Source organism: Drosophila tropicalis, unplaced genomic scaffold (genome assembly GCF_018151085.1).
Source record: "Drosophila tropicalis isolate 14030-0801.00 unplaced genomic scaffold, ASM1815108v1 contig_593, whole genome shotgun sequence".
Classification (NCBI taxonomy): domain Eukaryota; kingdom Metazoa; phylum Arthropoda; class Insecta; order Diptera; family Drosophilidae; genus Drosophila; species Drosophila tropicalis.
In genome coordinates this window covers 10,974,518-10,995,522 of record NW_027173070.1, presented here as the reverse complement: position 1 = coordinate 10,995,522, position 21,005 = coordinate 10,974,518, and the positions used below count along the sequence as shown (strand labels likewise).

Genomic DNA, 21,005 nt, shown 5'->3' with positions numbered 1-21,005 from the left:
GCTTGGCTGTGGCCTCGAGACTCGCGTGTTTGGTGCTTTGCCTTCATTTCCGCAAAGGACAGTAGACCGTATATATATACATTTGTTTTCTAAAGGATATCACAGGGTAGTTATTTTCTAGGGTCATTTAGATCATGAGCTGAATAATAAGAGAATAGAGTAAAAGTAAAGTAAAAGTATTAGACAAGGTTTACACCAATTCATCTGGCTCTTCTCTTGTAAGACTTTAGATCAATGTAAAAAGTGTGAAAGTTGTAAAGAACTAAGAAATCAATAACAATCAAATGGAAAAATTTCACAAATTTTATGATAATTGGAAAGTAAATTAAGTCAGAAAAGGGAATTAATTTTGGAGTTGTTAAAATAACTTATTGAAATGTAGAAAAGATTTGATAAGATGGAAAATGATGTATGTATATGATATGAAGCATCTGTATCTCATCTATAAGGGGAAGAAAATGTTCAAGAGATTCAAAATGAAAATGTTTAGGTAGTTATATTGAATAAAGTTAGAAATAATACTAAAAAACAAATACTAGTAAAAAGTCATTATTTAAAATATAAAAAGTTTAAGCATATTTGTATAAATTTGGAGATTACTTTCATTGTGTTACCATTTCCATTTTTTAACAATAAACCATTGGAATACAACTCATTTAAAGTGAATATTCAGACATTATTGAAAGTCAATATTACCTCAAAATTAGGAATTAACTTTAAATTTTTTATTAAATGTAAGTTAAAAATTTTATATTTTATTTTATTACTTACATTATGTCGTGCGTTTTTCTTAATTCTTTCATTAAATTTATAGTTTCAAATAATAAATTGCATATGTTTCAGGTATAAAAACTGTCTCAAAGGTTTTATATGTACATTATGATGTAAAATTTTATCTGTTTAAGGTTCTACGAATAAAAAGGATTAAGTGTTGGGTAACTTTACACTATCTTAGCTTAGTAGTTTAAAAGGTATAGCCCTATTCGATCACTCATTTCCATTCGAGTGTCTGCCGATTTCAGTTTTTCATTTGTTTTTGTTTATGTTTCGATTTTCGGCGGAATATAGAGTAGAAGGAGGAGAGGAAGTAGGGACGGATGGACCAGGTTTAGAGCAAAATTCCCGCTGTGCTGATTTGTTGATGACTTTGGCACTTTGGCGCTTGGCTGGGGATTAGACCACGGGCTCAGTTCAGGGTTCATGAGGGTTTAAGGAGTCTGCGTGTAGATGGTGGGGGTTGAAGGACAGTTGTAACTGTTATTACTATTCGTGTTGTTGCTTTTGAAATTTGGCTTATTGATTTTGAAGTTGTTTTTTTTGTTCTGCGAGGGAGTAAGGGAAACAGGGGGAGAGTGGTAAACTATGGTTAACTAGTCAAGTCAGTTGGCAATGTTTTGCAATTTGTTGCTTGAGCTGGCATAATAAATATCTTTCTCACAGGCGAACCGGATCCGTTGCTGAATTGCACGCTACTGAATCAGACATCGACAGGCTTTCAAATCGAATGCATTGAAGGATTCGATGGTGGACTGCAGCAGGACTTTATCATGGAGGTTTATGTGAATGGAACGACACGCTATCCCAAAATTTACAAATCAAAGTGAGTAGACCGATAGGATAATGGGAAGAAAAAGGACATCGATAGATAGATGGAGAGAAGCAATCAGAATCACACGCCGTGTGACTTTTGCATTACAACAAACTCAACGAGGCGTGGCGCGAACATGTCCAGTGTGCTCAGTTCCAGTTACCAATCCCAATCTCAATAACAATTCTCTACATCTTTTGTCCTTTCTCCTTGTTATGCGGTTGTTGCCCATTCGTTATACTCATTCTTTCCCATCTTCTTCCATTTTTTTTCTATTCTTGTTGTGTGATTTTTTTGCACCCGTCTTTTGCCTTGGACATTCAAATATCGATTGGATTTGATTACACACAGGACTCCGTACTTTGAGGTGCGTGGCCTTGTTCCTGGCATGGGTTACAATGTCTTTCTCATTGCCCACAATAGCAAAGGACGAAGCAATGCAACCATTTTGCAAGTCTACACGCTAAAGGATCCGGAAAAGCAAACGGGTAAGTTGTTCGACCCAAAATCCATACAAACGACGAGTGTTTTACAAATTGGCAGTAAATGCGGGTTACTCCTGGAAAATAGGGCTTACGAAATTCTACTTGCATGTTTTCCTGTGCATTCTGCGTGTGTGTCTGTGTGCGTTTTCAGCCTACAAATTGCTAACTTCCTTTCTTCTTTTCTTAATTTGCTCTTTTGATTTTAAGTTCAACTAATCGTATTTTTGCTTCTTTAATTTACGTTTTGCATGATTTAACTTTCAGTTAAAATAATATTTACCAAATCGTATAATAAACCAAAATCCACAACAACAACAACAGCAAAAACAACAGCCACTAGCGATTGCATTTGTGATGAGCAAGAATATTTCGTAGTAGGCAAAGGTCACTCAAAGGGATTGCATATATTCGATCATAATGATGATAACCACGCTGATAATAATGATGATGATGATGACGAACCGAACGAAGGTAGCGCTGATCATTTCTTTACTATAATTTTTGCCTAACATCTATTAGAACCTTTTGAACAAGGCATCAAACCGAAAAGGGAAGTCTACGTCTGAAATAAACTCACACTTTTCTTAACCTTTTTTGCCCTCAAATCCAATCCTTCAGAAGCAATTCTTAGAGTTAAAGTTGAGCTTTCTATAAATTTTGAATAAGAAATGCAATTATAATTAGGTCCAGCCAATTTTTAACTTTCATCAAACTATATCGCGTTGATTCTATTTAAATTAATTTAAGCTCTATAAATATTATTTGTACAAAATCAATTCCTGGTTTCAATTACAATTCCAATCAGAAATCAGTCTAAATCAAAATATACTCAACCTTAATATCGACCCAATTTAGACAACATTCTCAGGTGATGGTTCATTTGACAAAATTATTCACCTACAATTCGTTTAGAATTAAAGGTAAATTGAGAACAGTTTTATTTTTTTGTTTGGCTAATTTAAAACAAAAAAGCATTCAGTTTCAATAGTTTGATTCTTTCCCCTAATAAGTTTCATGCCTTGTTCTCTCTCTCTCTCTCTCTGTGTGTTTTTTATTATTTCTATCAAATTACATTTTTTATATATGTATGTATGTATGTATATTTTTTTAATTATACATTTTTTATTTTGTAATTATCACAATTATTTTTGTAAAAAACATTTTTTCATTTTTTGAGTTTTGATTTAATTTGAAATTTATGTAGTAATTTTAGATTGTAATTAACAAACTTTTGGTTTTCTGTTCTTTTTTGTGTGTTATTAATAAAATGTTTTATCTTTGTGTTTTTAACTTAAACTTTTAGTTAAATTTGATTTTTATTTTCCGTATTTATTTTGTAAAATATGTTGAAATTTAATTTGTTTAACTAACTTTTTGCACTTATTTTAAGGGGAAAATCTAATGGCGGAAAGGTGTAAATTACTCTCGATTTAATGTTTTGCAAGCGTAAAGAAGTAGGAAAGAAATTTTAAAAAACTCTGCCCTTTTTATGATTTTATAGTCATGGATGTAGATATATTCGAAAACTTTTCCAATCAACCTTTATAACTGTATCAAAAGATTGATTGTTTTGTTTAGTTTATCGTCGCCTGTTTCTAGTGACTAAAAATAGGGTTCAACTGGCGAAGAATATTGACAAAATTGATTGATACAAATTCAATTAAAAGTGATTTTTAGTTAACAGTAAAAGAGAATACAAAATGCTCAATCTCACGATTAAAAAGCTTCAAATTAGAAAGAAATGTTTAAAAATTTTTTCTCGATCAAATAAATTGATAAATAGTTAAAGCTAAAGTTTTTGAATCAAATTATAAACATTTGAATTGTTATAACAACATTAAATGCAACTTATTTGTGCACATATCATATTATTTTCTATAAATTTTTGTTTTCTTTAAAATGAAATCCACTTTAACACGTTTTTCTTAAAATACTTTTTGGTGGTTAATTGTTTATTCACACATTTTCCACTTGAAATTTATTTTGCCGCCGCACAAACAACATAATGAATAAATCCGGAAGCTGTTTTCCCCCACACACACACACATTTTCTTTTATTTTGCATATTTTTTTTTTTTTTTTGTTTGTTTTGTTTTCTGGTTTTCGGCTACTAAAAATGCTCAACATGCCGGACAAGGACTGAGACAAAAATTAGCAACCTTAACACTGAGCGGCTTACAATAGGGGACCACGCCCCCATATGCACACCCTTACACACACACATACACTGTGTGTGGAGTAGCTAGACTCATACACATGCAACTCATTAAAGCGGCACTAAATTCAAAGCACGTGCAGGCAGGCGGGAGTACTATGGACCAAAGGACCAACGAGACCATCAAGAATGGAACGTAGTTAGCAGCTCATAAAACAATGCAAAAGAATAATAGAAAACAAAAAAAAAAAAAAAAAAAAACAGCACAACGTTGTACAAAAAAAAAAATGAAGTAGAATGTAGAAAGGGAGACGACATACTGTTAAAATATGCCAGGCAAAGCTGGGGGGCTGAGTTGGAGCTAAAAATGATTCTCACCAAAACTGTCTACCCATTTTTTTCTTTCCCTTTCCCCGAAAACGCCACAAAAAAAAAAACACTTCTTCTTTTCTCTTTCGCTCCTTGTGCATGGGCGCCTCCTGCAGACCTGTCGCTGCGGTATTCACCCGTCATTGAGGACATCCGGCCATTCCTTGGCATACTAGCTGGAATTGTGGGCAGCATATTTCTGGTGGCCCTCATCATTGTGATTGTGGTGCGTGTGCGCGGCTCGTCGGGACACGATCGCAATAATTACTCGCATCCGGGCAACGGTAACACCAGCAGCAATGGCAACGGCAATGGCGGAGTCGGCGGTGGCAATACCAACACAGTGAATGGCACTGGCAATCTTGGCGTGCTGGGCAGCAATAACAATGGCAGTCTGGTCATTGGCACCCTTGGCGGACACAATGGTGGACAATCAGTGCAGGATATGCATCGGATTGGACGAGAGACGTGTCATGTGACGAGCAGTTTGGATAGCATTGATAAGAATCCTGACATTATACCACAAGGTACGTAGAGTGAGAGGTAAAACCCCTCAACCCAACCATTTTCCTCGCTCAACACCTGGCTTAACTATATCTCTTTAAGATGGACACGATGTGGATGATGAGTGGACAACAAAGGGTCATAATCGCGCCTATGCCACGGCTGCTATGGCCGAACAAAATGCCGTTATTACCTCCAGCACCTATGACCATCTGATGCCCACCTATGCGGTGGTCGATAAGAAGACAGCGGCTGGTCAACAAGCAGCTGCTGCTGCTCAATATATACAGTATAATACCCTTATACCCGTTAACAAAATGGGGGCTTATGCCAATCAACAACAACAACTTCAACAACAACAGCAGCAGCAGCAACAGCAGCAGCAACAACAACAACAAAAGGTGAGTCCCTCTAATCCTCACTTAGCCGACAGGCAAACATTTAACCTTTTTTTTTCTTCTTTGGTTGTTGTTGTTGTGTGCTCCTTTTTGTTACCTCCCATCTTAATTTATGAGCAAAACCCCTTTAGATGGCCAAAGTATAAACGGTTTATTATTTTGAGCCACAATTGATGGACCTTTTGAACATGGGCGTAGGCCAGAATTTTTTTAGAGGACATTTGCTATATGTAGTAGTTTGTTCTCTGAGAATGCAGCAAATTTAACCTAAATAGGAGAAACAACAAACAAACAATCAAAACATTGTATGGAAAATACGCTTCTAAACTCAATGAACAAGTTCATATATCCTTTATAAGAAACCATCAATTTTGAATGTCTAAATATCTCTGATAAACATAAATTTACAACATTTCTTTACAAATCCCTCCCCCTTTTGGCTAAGCCCATGTTTTGAACCTGTTTGTGTTTGTGAACGGGATTAGATTTTGCTTGGGTATTATGAGAAAAAAAGGGATAGTTAACTAGTTAGTGGATTGGGTTTGCTTGGTTAATTGACTAAATTTAACTAGATGAAATGTTTTCGCCACATTTATTCAAAGTTTGTTTTGCTGCCAGCAACGTCCACATTACAACGCCTGTTTGTAATGTGTCTGGTTTATACTCTTCCTCGCTCTTTCTGTCTCTCTTCACACTCTCCATTTGCCATTCGAGACCAGGCACACACTTGGCCGTTTATTGCATTTTGAGTTTACCAACCAACCAGCCAGCCAGCTAGCAAGCCAGACGGACGACAACAACAGCCAAATAGAAAGCGCGCATCCTTTGGCTGAAGCTGCTAAAGGATTCTGCAGCATTTTCTGCTTCAGCTTGGTCCGCCTGCAACTTATTTTTATTAAATTCGCAAATGGAAAATTTATATTGCTGCAGCTGCTGCCCTTGTTTTTTTTTTTTTTTCTTTTTGCTCTATTTTCACTCGAGTCGTTGTTGTTGTTGTTGCTGTAGCTGATGGTTTTCTGTCTAGGGGTGGCACATACATACATACATATAAGCCAAGAAAATTTCTACTTAAATGATTTTCAAATTATGTGGGCACAGCGAATGTGTTGAGGGTCAGACAAAAAATATATGAGATAATAGATTTTTCACCTATGTAAGCTGGATTTCAGGTAAAAAATGTTGTAATTAAATGGGCTATCTATCACAGAAGTGTATTAGGCAAGCCAATAAGATTAAAAAATATTTAGAATGCAATTTCCTTTGATTCTCAATTTAGATTAAACTCACATCATTCAGTGAAATGAGTTTTTAGTTTTGAATTTTGCTACCAGGTATTTGCTTGCAGATATTGATTTGCATCAGAAAAATGAATCGATATAATCCGTTAATGGAAAATAGTCAACGAAGTTTAATTTATATTTCAGTCACAGAATGTGCTTCTTTTTTTTTAATTTAGAGTATAATTTTATTCTATGATGACAGTTTTTAGTGTAATTGGTGAAATCTTTGTTCTATACAATGAGCACTTTCATCTAAAATTCAATTTTAAGCGACAAGGTTGATCTATTCCTCAGCCCCTTTAACCAGTCTGTTTATAAGGAGCTTAATGTAATGAAGTATATCAAACCATTTTGGTAAAGATTAATCTAAATATCTTCTATTAGAAACCCTTTAAGCAGCTTTACCTATTGTGACTTATGCTCGTTACAAGGGAAACCTTACCAGCTTGAAGCTTCTGTTGCAACTCCTTTTGCCACTTAATGAATATATTATGGCCAAGGCCAGTAAAATGAGATTTATTTTATTTCACTCTACCTGCTAAAGTGTTTTCTTCTCATTGTAATTTCATGTTAGTGCATAGTCGCTCTCGTGAGAGATAGAAAGTGAGTCTACAGTTAAGTTATCTAGCTCTTACAGTGATGACAGTGACTCTCATGCTTAAAGCGAAATTCAGGTTGTGAGACCACAAGAAAGTGACACGAAAATCTTCATTAAAGTTTCTGAAAGATATAGTATGCATCCCTGACCAGACTTTGCGGTCGGATGCACCGACTAATTGCCGCTTTTTCTCACATTTCCTCTTGACAATTATGCAACAGAGTCTTCTCAGCTCAGTCCTTAGCTGATTGACACTCTCAACTCTCATCACACCGTTACTTTAGCCAACTCTTCTCTTCCTTTCTTATTCTACTCCACAGACTGAGCTCAGCTATAGCGAACTGACTGCCCCCCCTGGTGGGCATTGGCGTAGGCGGGAACACTGTGCGTTTGGCGCCTTATTGCAGCGCCACACTGGGACGGCCGGGCAGCCGTCAGCAGGCGGAATTGAAGAGAGCCGAACCGAATATCTACTCGCAGGTAAATGTTATGATGGATGATGAAATTCTGGCCGATTTGCAGGCGGCCACAGCATCGGGCAACAGTTATGTGGCTGGAGCTGTGGTCGATAATGTGGGTGGCTTTGGCGCAGTGGCAGCTGCTCCCTCCTCTTCATCCAAACTCTACATGCAGAGCTATGCCACGCGTATATGAGATGAAACAAAGTAAAGCGTAGTAAACTTTTGTTGTTATTTAGTTTTTATTTTGTATAATTTATCAATGTTATTTTTGATTTCTATATGTATTGTTTATTTCATTTGTTTTGATTTTTGATAAGAAAACTAAATAAATTTTAGCCAGAAATGTGTTTTTTTTCTTTCTTTTGTTTTTTGCTGTCTCAAAATTGATTACCAAATGTGCAAAAACTCGAGCAAAATCAAAGAATTTTAATTACTTTTCCAAAAACTCATAAAGTGGGAGTGAACACGCACAAGCTACATATGTATATCCAGTCCCACCCAAACACACACACAGACAAACTGACAATCAATAAACCGACAACTAACATTTCGCCCCAAAAAGTATGCAAAAATATTTATCTTCCATTGACAACAGTTTCGTTTCCAAAAATTTTCTCGATCCACAGATGGGAAGTGAGACTAAATGAAGGGTACTATAAATGCATTGCTAACGCTGCGTATACGTAATGCGAGTTTACAGAAGATGAGAACAAATTTTGGAAAAATTGAACAAAGTATTCTGACAGCTCTTGCCTTGCTTTGACGTCAAGATACTCTTTATTATACTCTTTAGTAAAAACAAGATTATAACAATTTTCGTTACTCACTACCAAACTAAACTATTTTTACTAAATTAAAGTTTAAAAATTCATTAAGATAAACGAGTTGTTTTAAAATACATTATTAGGCAAATCCAATTTCTTCTGTTACGTTTTTAATTTAAATCTAAAATCTATCAGGAAATGCATTGAAATTTGATTGTACTCGCAAGATGCTCAAGTGAAGTTGATAGAAATTTGACTAATAGCATTGAGTAGGAAAGTTCATTAGTTAAAAACTTGAACTTGATCAATGTGCTGAGATTCCCCATTTTGTAAATTTCTTCTCTTATCTGTGCACAAATAATTTGCCATGTGTCAGGCCAAGGCAAACAAAATTGTAGTAGATTCGATTCCTCATTCCCCCATTTCTCTAAAGAATGGATGGATGTAAGTATGTGTCTGTGGGTATGGCAGGAGCAAAAATGGGAGTAGAGATTTGTGTCTAGCTTTGTGTTTGATTTGCACAATTATTGTAATGACAAAGTTCCATTGAATTTCAGTCTATTGGAAAGTCGATGCAAAATTGTTTGCTGCTCTTAAAATGCACTTAAGCAGAACTCCATATACATACATACTGTATGTAAGGGAGATAGATAGATAGATCGAGCGAGAGAGAGTGATAGAGATAGGGAGATGAAGCTGAACAACTTTTATGACCCTACAACAAGAACAAAACCAATTCCTGACAACCATTTACCTAATGACATTGTTTGCCTTTATTGTCATTTATCGAAAACTTTTTACACGACAAGCACAGGATTCTATCTCTCTGGACATGGTCTGGTTCTAGCCTGATTCTATGGGCCCACTTCCATCTACACACATACACACACACACACGGCCACTCTTCAGGCTAAAAGTGTTTGCCATTGATTTCAGTTTTGCAGTTTTATTTTTATGGCAATTATTTTAATTCGATTATATTTGTACTTTGTTTTCTAGCACTTTTAGTTTTTTTCTTTTTCTCTCTGCATTTTTGTTTTGGGTTTGTTTTTAAACTTTTTCCAAACTGTACTTTGTGGCACTGTGTGCGTGTGTGTGTATGCCAAAGGACAAAGGAAAAAGGCATTTTCAGCATGCGGTTAAAAAGCATAAATTCCATTAGCTTTCACTTTGCCTATAAAAAATCATCAGCATAAAGCGTAAAGCTAACAATATTACATTTTTTTAAACTTTATAACAAAAATTTGTATGATTCAAGAGGTTTTTTAAAATTTGTTTTGGTCTCTAATAGAAAATAGTTTTCAAAATAACCAGTTACTTAGGATTGCTTCGGGAGTAAATTTCAATATTTTCTGCTGTCTCTCCGAATAATGTAAAACACATAAAATAAATCATAATAAACCTTTGCTTATATTAAGCCATGATTCATATCGCAGTAATAATAATAAATAGTAATTTATGATAGTAATTTTTTAATACCAATGTTGTTAAGATCCTTGAAAAGATTTTTAAAACTAGAAGAGTACTTCTTTCTTTTCTGAACTTATCAATAAAGACTTAACAGGACATACAGCAAAAATAAATTTTTAAAAAATTTTATTTGAAACATTTGTGCTAACCTCAACAAAATTTACCAGAGAGATGGGAAACCCTTTTAGTTGATAATTCATTATGTCAGATTCGAAAACACATTTTCATACCATGACTTATTAATTTTGTAATTTATTTAACGGTAAAAACTAATTTCATTGAAAGCAAAATGTGAGAGGCAGAGAGAGAGAGAGCTTAATAAGGAACAATGTGGAATTTATCTTTTCCCTGCCTACTACGTCTCACCCCACTAAAGCCCAACATAATCATTGTGAGGATGAGCTTACACATACATACATACATATGTGCATAAATATTCCCGGCATAAACATTTAGTCACATCTCACACACAAAAACACACACACACATACGCTCAAAGTACACACACAGAACACGCTAATACCTTTCCTCCTCCAATTGCTCAACCTCAACCCTCTACCAAATGGGCAATTATTGTTGTAGCTGTTGTCCTCTCCCCACTTCGACCCCCCACTCCAATCCACTATCCGCTTTGTGTTGTGTTGGCAAAATAAACGCCAAGCGGTTAGCCATTATGTTGACGATGGCTAACAAAATTGTTGAGGGCGTGGCCAAACCGCATATATGCATAGAGTACAACAGCAAAGAGCAAGAACAAAAGTGGAAACTTATATGGGCATAACAAAAACAACACTTATCTGACTTTCCACATAATTGCAAGTACACAAATATATCTATGTATGTATGTATATACTCAGTATATATGTATAATATATACATATGTATATATTAATGAAAGGACTAAGTCAACAGCAGAAAAATGGGCCACTTTAATTAGCCAGCAACTGTTGGCTAAATGTGAATTGAAGAGGTGGGCGGCTCTGATTGATTTTCACTTATTGATGGACGGATAGCAACATATTTTGGAGTAGCAAGAATTTAATGGCACTTTTATTTAAAAACTACACTGAGAGAAAGTTGGAATAGCTAAATATTCATAGTACTAGTATCAGCTTCGCATAATTGTTCTTGATCATATGCTCTACCTTAAATATTTCACAAATAATCATAATCATAATTGATATTTTTAGTTAGAAAACATTCAATAAACTGCATGAATGGCAGGTTCTTCTCATCGCTAGTAACGACATGCCGAAACTTTAGTGCTAGAACCTGTTGGGGATCAAAATAACAGTTAATTTTCAATGGTTTAGATATCAGTAAAATATTTGTAAGAGTAAATAGACCTAGTTCAACTATTACAAAAGAAACTTAAGTTAAGGACCAGGGATCCTCATACGACTTATAAAGGTTTTTGGGAGAAAGTTAAAAATGTGGGTAACGGTAAATATATAAGATGAAAATTGAAAATCAAGTTCATTAACTACACTATATCACACTCGGGACTCGTGTCTTCCAAACTTCCGTAAATGATAAACAAAAAGTCCTCATATAAAATTTATAGTGAATAATTGAACAGTCTATACATGATATGGTTAAACTCCTTACTGTCTGGCTACGGCAAGTAAAGAGCTAATAATAAGTCTCACTTTTGAAAGGCGCATAGCAATTATAACGAAAATTGTGTTAAGTGTATACATTTTTGATTTGTTTTTAATTATAATGTAACTATATAAACAACCCTCTCTTCTGGTTGCATTACTCTTTGACGGTGCTGCTGCTGCTGCTATTTTTACATCATTTAACGCTATTCTAACTTTTTAGCATATAAATCATCACAGGACTGAAAATTCGTTATAGCCTTCCTCTTCTCTCTTTCGTGCTCTATATAATAGATCGATCTGGCGCATCATCCCTTGCCCATGTACTCCACCAGCCCCATGTTTGGCACCAACAGCACCATCACCGGTGTCACCATGTCACATCCATCACAATTGGCCACCTTCTCACAAACACCGCCGCCGCCCATTTTTGCTCACAGTGTGGTAACCACAGGCGATGGTCTATTGCAGCCGGTTACGTGTATGGGTCTAGTGGCCACTTCTTCAACAGGAGGTGGGCCAGGCGGAGTTCCCGTCCCAGTGCCAGTATCCCTGCCGGTAGCGACTGGTGCAAATGGGTCGGGCGGAAACGGAAGCATTGTCGGCATGGGCATGAGCCTTTATGGCAGCGATGTGGTAAGTGTCAGTTTGATGTACTTCTACACTCTACTCTACTCTACTCTAGTTAAAGTCCTGCTGGCAGCTGCTGGCTAGCTGGCTGCTCCATGTTGATAGCGGGCAAAGCAAAGGCAAAGGCAAAAGCAAGTCGCTTAATGCCAAAAACGTTGAAAGCATCAATATGCAAAGTGAATTTCGTGGCCCAGGAAGGAAGCGACTTATTTTTTATGGCCAGCAAACATTTATCTTATACCCCTACCCCTTACCTACCATCAAAAAATAATCCTTTGTGCAAGGATATTTATGCAAATAAATGTGCAGCTTGAGAACTGATTGCAAAAGCATATCAATCAGCTAATTACAAAATTCTTTCAAAGGTCCAAACAACCTCAGATGCAAAACTGAACCCTGACTTTTTAACTAGATTGAAATATTCTTCAATATTTTAAGGAAAGTCGTGATAATTGACTACCACCAGGACTTCATCGTCAAAATCAAAGTGAAAATAAAAGAAAAATATCAAAGAAGTTAAATTCGGCTATGCCGAAGTTTATATACACTTGCAGTCCTTGACAATAATAATTTCACATGTTCAAAATTTGTTTTCTGCAACTCAATTCATTAATATACAAACAAAACAATTTTACTCTTCATACTATGTACAATTTGTTCTTCTTCTTCCCTCATTCCCTAAGCAAAGCAACGCACGCATACACATACAGTTTATGTAGCGTTGCGTCTGTGTGTGTATGCATGTGCTCTGTTGATTTGATGATGACGTAGTAGGCAGCAAGCAGAGCTGCCGGCAGCGATTGAACCGATTTATATAGACTGTAACTTGTGTTATATTTATCCGATCAGGGATCTGAGATTTTATATCAAATTCTATTATATTGGTAAATTTCATGGGGATACTCCAATTTTTGCAAAAATTTTTGTTCCAGAGCTATATGATATAGTAGTCCGATCCCAAAGATTTTCATACTTTATCTCACCCGGGTAAAAAAAAGCTCCCAAAAAAAATTTCATCCCGATAGCTCTTAAGATGGCTGAGTAACGCACCGACGGACAGACGGACAGACGGACATGGCTATATCGACTTAGCTTCTCATGCTGATCAAGAATATATATACTTTATGGGGTCGGAAACGTCTCCTTTTGTGCGTTACAAACATCTGACCAATTTTATAATACCCTCTGCAAGGGTATAATAACTCATTTTTACATTTTTTTTGAATTAATTTGATAATATCTAATCCGTCATATCGAAAATTATCGACTGACAATCAATATATTTTTCTATGTTAGGAATCTGTTGTTCAGTTCAGAAACATGTTATACAAGTACATATCCTTTCGATCTCTTTTCACATCTTGAAATAAATAACATAACTTACAAATTTATTCAAGCAATAGAATACATACACATAAAAATATATTTTTAAAGCAATATTAAATTATAATTATGAATATTTCAAAATGATAACAAGGACTATTCCATAGAGTAAACTAGACGCACAATGACAAAATGAAAGCAATAAAGCAAAGGGAATAAACCCAGCCTCAACAGTTAAACAGTCAAATGACGTGGGTTTTGGGCAAACAAAAACCAAACCAAAAAAAAAAAATAAAATCAGTAGCAAAAAAAGGCAACACAAAAAACAAACGAAAAGAGAAAAAAATTGAAAAGCAAATAAAACATAAAACACTAAAGAGTCCTGCTTTAAAATTAACGAGGCGCGCATTATTTGAGTACCCGCAGCTATTACGAAAATTTTTCAACCCACCACCCACTGAAGTTTTGTCATACCTTCTCCACATACATACATATACACAGAGAGAAATTCTGTCAGAGACAACATGGCGTATACGCAGCCTTTAGAGAGTTTCTTAAAAAAGAATAAGAAAGCAAAACCAAAAGCGCTGCCGAAGTTTGGATACTTTAAGTTTTCGAAGATAATAGGGTTTACAATAATGTACCTCACTTATTAAGGTTAATCAAAGATCTATCAAAGAAATTCAAGAGGTTGTTTATCTTAAATGACACTTTTAAAAACTTTTACCCAACACTATAAAACACTGCAGTCTGAAATTTCACAACAGATATTTTCTGACAAAGAAAATGGGCAATCTTCATCTGCATTTTCTTTCTACTACTTATTTACTCTCAATACTCAAGTCTAGACTGAATTTTCCCTTAGAACTTGATTAATGTATAGATAAAAGGAAAAACTAGCTCAGTCTTTATATCTCAATATATTTTTTTGAGTTTCGCTTTTAAGGTAACGACAAATTCTGATTTCTTTAAGCTCATATTATTGGACAAAAGCAGAAAGATATGCATGAAAATGATCGAGCTGCAAACGTTTAAATAATTCTAGAATAACCTTTTGCAAGGGTATTTAAGTAAATTCACAGTCATGGTGGCCAACTCCCGGGGGCAACAGTCACAATTCCTTGTCCTGGGAAACAACAGCAACAGTGGCAACCGCAACAGCAACAACAACAACGCAACATTGAAAGAAAAGGCTAAAACCCAAAACGAAAACGTATAAAACATGGTAAATTCAGCTGCTGCTGCTTCTGATGAGGTTTTCTTTTTGGCTCTTCTGCTTTGTTTTTTTTTTTTTTTATTATTATTTGGACAAGGGGCTAGCCCTGGCTGGATGGAAGAGGTATATGGAGGAGGTGAGTTTTGGCATAATAATTGCAATCATTAGAGTCAAAAGTTCCTACACCGCAGTGTCCTTTTGGCATGAAATTGTTGTAAAAACGCAAAGTCCTCTGGTTGTCTCTGTAGCTGTCGCCGTATTTTTTGTTGCTTCAGATCTATCTCTCTCTCTCTGTCTCGCATTCTCTGTGGCAGCCTTTCGGCCAAAGTTCATGTAATGCGAACATTTTGTGCTGGGAGACAATGCGAACGCATCGTCCTGCCCGAGTGTATACATAATGGCATATTTATAGAGCAAAATGACACAGAGACAATGAATGTGGTGAGTGAGTAAGAGACAGAGACAGATACTGAATGTGAAAGAGTGAGATAGAGAGATTGTGACTTCCTTTTTTTATACTTTTTTATTGTACTGCGGCTGTCATTTTTTGGTACACATTCTGAGGTCATTTACCGCTTTGAACTCTATGCTCCTTTTTTTCTCTCTTCTTCTCTCTCCCTCCCTGTCTCTCTTGCATTTGCGTCTCTGGCTAGGCCATAAAAAAAAAACCGAATTCCTCTCAGCCCCTTTGGATATGCTACTGAATTTTTTAATAGCGCATATTTACGTAGACGAATTTAAAGCTTGGTATGTAAGGGAGATCAAAGTTTGCGGATTATGGCAAAATTGAACTGTCACAAGATTTTGTGGTCATCGATCAACTTCTCTGACTTTTTTCTCCCCATTAAGTTTAAATTGAGTCTCAAGTTGAATGCTTCAAGTATATACTTTGAAATAAATGTATCTTTACATGCAAGTTTACCTTAAGTCGAATTATACCGTTTGCTTCTTACTGAGTCTACATATAAGAATGTATCTTTTATTTATTGCATACTTTAGGGAACTTGCTTTAAGCTAAAAACTGAATTGAATGGAATAAAAGAACAATTCATAAAACTTTATTTTACTTTAAAGATTTATATTCTTTCCTCGATGATATAAGTCAATCAGGAGCCAGAAATTAAGTACTTTTTCTATATAATATTTAAATTGGGCAAATATTCTAGATTTATGGCAAGTCTCCAATCAAATATGAATCACTTTATTCTTTCCATTACAGAATAAACCACAATTGTTAAAGACTGTGCCCGAAGAACTGCATCATCAATTGAATGGCGAAGAGGTGCTCATTGCCCAAGATCGTAATCATGCTAATGGAACACGATTTTGACGCTAAATGTAAAATATATTGATCAAAAGGAGAATCTGAATAATCAAAACTTGATGCCAAGGAAAACGAATGAAAATAAATTAAATGCGAATCGGTTTAATGTTTAGTAAGAAATTAAAACAAAAAAAAAAAAAAAAAAAAAATTGACTATAAGTTGAATGTGATGCGAGTGAAACGAAGGAAAATTAGAGGAAAACTCAAAGCATTTACAGGGGTTGTGGGAATGAGGGGGCGGGAAAACAGAATAAAAAAGTTTGTGGGTTGATGAAAGGGTAAGCACTTTTTAAAAGCAGCAAAAGAAAAAAAGCAAATCGTAAAACCTGTAAAAATCCTTAACAATAATCAATAAATGTAAAATTTGTTGTAAGACACAAAAACTCAAAGAGAAGAAATTCCATTTAGTAACTAAGTTTGCATGTAATATATATAAAGAAATTTAACATTAATAGTTGTAGTTAATTGAAATGAAAAACAAAACAAAACCAAATCAACATTCAAAAAGAAATAATTGTGAAAATCCAACTGAACTTGTTAATATATTTTTTAATAAACAGCTTTAAGCGCCAGAGAAAAGTAAAACAGAAAAAAGAGAATGGAAAGGAAAGGAGAAACCACATTTTAGCTAAGTAAACGAATTCATTAATATAATTGTTGTTAATTTGTTTAGTTAAAAATTTTCAATAACATTTCACATCATACATTTAGCTTGTAATAAAAAAAAAAAAAACATGGCATAAATAAAATTTATAACAAATTATAATATAATTAACAAGGCATTTTAATCTAAGCGAGAATTTAGTGGTAAACATAAATGGGAAAAGAAAATCAGCTGATGACATATTGTGAGGGTAAACAATTTAAGCATAATTCATCATAAAATTATAAACTACAAGTGGTTAACTTAAAAACAAAAAAAACGGAAAAACAATTCAAATTAGCAAAGCGAAATTTGCATTAATACGTAAGTAAACGAAACAGAAATAAAGTTTTAAAATTTAACAACTAAACTTGAAGGCAGAAGAAAAACGAACTATTGAAGGGGAAAATAATAATTAAAATAATAATAATTAAATTACCTAAAGGCTAAGCAACTGAATGTAAAATATTTAACTGAAATTAACAATTTCAAAATAAAGTGTATTTTTAGTCATAAGTTACAAAAGTTTATAAACTGAAAATTAGATAATAAATCCAAAACTAATAAAATGTACGAAAAACCAAAACTTTGATTTCAATCATACTTGTGGTAAGTATTTCAGTTGCCAGTTTTAGAAAAATCTTTATCAATTCACTTAATTAGAGGAGAGTATGAAAGTCTGTATCAAAATTAGAAAAAATATTCCATGACACTAGTGTTTATGTTATGGAATCTTGATCAAACATTGAATGACTTTTTACGTAAAGTCGTTAGATTAATCATTTGACTGGAAGTAGTAGTCAAGGACAAAGTGTAGTATTAGATATCGCTTTCCTCATGCTGAGTGTTTGCAGTCTTTCGAGTTCCAAAGAATCATACGATAATAAAGGGTGATGGTAATAAGGTCAGAAATTTTAGGTCTAAGAAAGTCTATATACACTAAGGAGTTCTATGCAATTCTGCAGGAGGGCAGTTTCCCGCTTAAAAAATGCAATAAAATAGTTCAAGTATTTGATTTAGGAACCATTTACAGAAATATTGTCTGTGAACAGCTTTTAAGTTGCAAGATATGGTAAAAGGTATAGATTTGTTAAAAATAATAACAGCTTTTTACACCTATTGCATACTTCAAGGGACAATGCTTCCCCGTGTCACATCTTTTGTGGGTTTCCTTCGTATTTGAAAAATGAGAAAATGTTATATAAAAATAAAATAAATTTTAATTTTCTTAAAAGTTTTGAAAATATTTTAAACCAAATTGATAATTGATTTGTTATGCAGTTAACTGATACTTCGTTTTTAAATATTTGGAAATTTCGTAAAAGATTTTTGTAATTTCAATTACAAAGATCAATGAACTTGCTTATAGAATCTGATGAAATTGACAGTCAAACACTTTTGAAACTGCAATTTGATGTTCACAAACATTTTGTCCACTGCCTTGAAAAGTGCCATAGGACAGGATAGAAGGTCAGATAGAGAGGAAGAGAGATGAGGTGAGTTGAGTTGAGCTGAGCTAAGGTTGGGGCGTGGCTAGGTTTGTACGTTTTTGGGGCGCGTCCTGCTGTCTGTTTGGTTTGCCTTGTAGCACAACTGGTAAATATTGACAGGGCCGCGTGTACAAACACACGGAAACGGAAGTCAAGCTGGGCGACACGACCACAGAGCAACAAACGACAAGCGACTAGAACGACAACAAGCGACAATCGACAACCGACAATCGAGAATAACAACAACTACTACTACTACAAGGATGTCAACTAACTAAAGCGACAACGTTGCCAATATATATTGGTAGTAAGGTAGGTATGTCTATGTACGTAGGTAGGTAGGAAAAATTGTTGGGTCCATGTAAATTTTGTATGCGAAAGCACTTAACACCGTTTTCGCTTAAGTAAAACAAACAGTGTGGAAAGGAAATGCCACCAGTCTAGTCCAGATACATATATAGAGTGTGCGAGAAACACAGAGAGATTGCGATCATAGTCATCATTTATGGAAAGGCCTATATGGAAAGCAAATTATGCAAATTTTGACCGCAGCGTCGATGACTTGTAAATTTTGGCATCGCCAAAGTTGCTGCTCCAGCAGCTCCTTCAACTTGGTCGACAACCTGTTTAGATGTTACCAGATATGGCAAAAGGTAAGAAGGTACACACACACACACACACACACCTGATACACGTATATCGGGCCTAAATATTTACCAGTTGAACATGGAACCGCCTCTGTACTTCTGCCTCAAGGAGAAGGAGCAACAAAATTGAAATTAATGCGGCCACATGTCAAACCATAAAACCACACAGAGTCAAGTCAAGTTTGAAGTCAACTCCAACCGAGTTGAGTTGTAGTCATCAAGGGTCGAAGGTAAACCCAATGGAAAATAACTAAGCGCGCCCATTACAAACACACTCTGAAATTGAAGTCAATTAATCAAAATGCAACACATAAATTATAAATTAAAAGCCTGTTTATCGATGTCCTCATCCCTTTGCCAAAACATCAATCAACAAAATTTTCCACCGAAAATTCCCATTTGATGACACACAGAGAAAGATATAACATACATAAAACAATAATCAAAAATGCCTTTCAATTGTATTCTAAATCATAAATAAATATTAAAAATGAATTTCAATGCGCACTCTCCCTCTCTCGCTCTCTCTCTCTCTCTGTCCTTCTTTTTCTCTGTTGGCTCATAAACAAAGTGGAAAAATGTTTCCGCTTTTGTGGCAAAGCAAAAAGGAAAAATGCCAATAAATAAAAAGCAATTCAAATGAGAAAGCAAAGAAAAAAAAAACCAAAATTGAAATCAAATCATCAGATCTTAATGGCTAACAACATCCTCTACAAAACGCAAATTTGCAGTTTGTGGCAAAAAATATTCTAAAAACAAATATCGCGACTTATGAGCAAGTAAATCTAAATTTGCATTCATTTTTTTTTTTTTCTGAGTTACTAAAACTTTGATTCAAGTGTTTAAGTGAAATTATCATAAGGAAATATTTACGTTGCTTAATGTTGAAATGGAAAGTAATTATCAATAAATAGTGTATCAAGGTGTAGGCATATAGTTAATGCGTTTTAAGCTAAGTTATCGCCGATAGTTAACATAAAATTATGTTTATCAGTCTATTATCTATAAATTTTAAAATAACTCCAAGCGATATATTCGAATTTAAATACTACTAATCAAAATAAGAGAAAGTTTTAAATTCCTTCGAAGTGCCACTTTTTTTTTAAAGAATTCCTTTTCGAACTGAAAGTTTTTAATTGATTTTTAAACTTTTAAAATAGTTTTAGGTCCGTCGATGGTTAATTATTACTCACTTTTTTGGTGCAGTTTCACAAACGTCTCGTGTAACAGATGTTGGGAAGGTGTGGAACACAAATTTTGGAGTCATACATACGTCTGATAAAGCTTTCTGTAACTCTATATTTGGTTATAATTCTCAACCAATTTTAGATTTAAAGCTTAGTTAGAAAAATTTGTTGACAATAGGTTTGTTTAAAAATCGGTAGAACAGGTCAAAAAGATCACAAAGTTAATGACCAAAAAACACTATGATAGCTTTTTTCTTTTTAAACTTTTCCTGAAATCTGAAATCGTAGCTGATCTTTTTAGCTTTTAATTATGCAACCTCTCTCCTATATATACGAACAGTTTTGCAAGATTCGAGATTTATATTCATTATCTGTTAAACCTTTAATGTGTCGTCATTCATTTAAGTCCCTAGACAACTGACATGCTCGTATTTTCACTGTATAGGGCATCATTGCAAAACAAATGCCAACAAGCAATTTATGAGCAATCCAACTGCAAATAAAATGCACTCTGCCACCATTCGGCCAGCATAGTGCCACTTCTGCCACACCGTCCTGCCCTCTGCCTCCTGTTCCTCCACCCACCTATCCATTCACAATCAAGTTCATTTACAATTCTCCACTGCATTTGGTCCTTTTTCTCTTTTTTTGCCATTTATTGCAGATGCATTTTCCTGTTGATTTTTATTAGACGAATTAAAAATTTCAACACAAAAATGTTTTGTCTATGTACCCCAAAAACTGATCCACCCCTTTCCCCTCGTTAACAAACTCAGCTTATTGTCTGCAAGCAACGTTGATAAATGACAAAAATGGTGTTTGCCAGCAAAATTCAAAAAAATACATCAAAAACTGCTCGTAAAAATTTTCAT

At 34.7% G+C, this 21,005-nt stretch overlaps 1 protein-coding gene across 4 annotated transcripts in view; it reads left to right on the top strand.

Moving 5' to 3' along the window:
* Nucleotides 1–16,186, top strand: part of side-VIII (sidestep VIII) — an 83,441-nt gene extending 67,255 nt beyond the window's left edge. For 2 of the 4 annotated variants that reach the window (XM_068291141.1, XM_068291140.1), the window contains 8 exons: nucleotides 1,441–1,600; nucleotides 1,940–2,076; nucleotides 2,338–2,544; nucleotides 4,714–5,124; nucleotides 5,204–5,502; nucleotides 7,698–7,857; nucleotides 11,968–12,309; nucleotides 16,062–16,186. In XM_068291141.1, coding sequence (XP_068147242.1) covers nucleotides 1,441–1,600; nucleotides 1,940–2,076; nucleotides 2,338–2,544; nucleotides 4,714–5,124; nucleotides 5,204–5,502; nucleotides 7,698–7,857; nucleotides 11,968–12,309; nucleotides 16,062–16,066 — 1,721 coding nt within the window. In that variant the 3' untranslated portion in view covers nucleotides 16,067–16,186. The remainder of the gene's footprint in view (nucleotides 1–1,440; nucleotides 1,601–1,939; nucleotides 2,077–2,337; nucleotides 2,545–4,713; nucleotides 5,125–5,203; nucleotides 5,503–7,697; nucleotides 7,858–11,967; nucleotides 12,310–16,061) is intronic. The other 2 variants (XM_068291143.1, XM_068291142.1) reach the window with 1 other exon arrangement.
* Nucleotides 16,187–21,005: the final 4,819 nt, after the last annotated feature.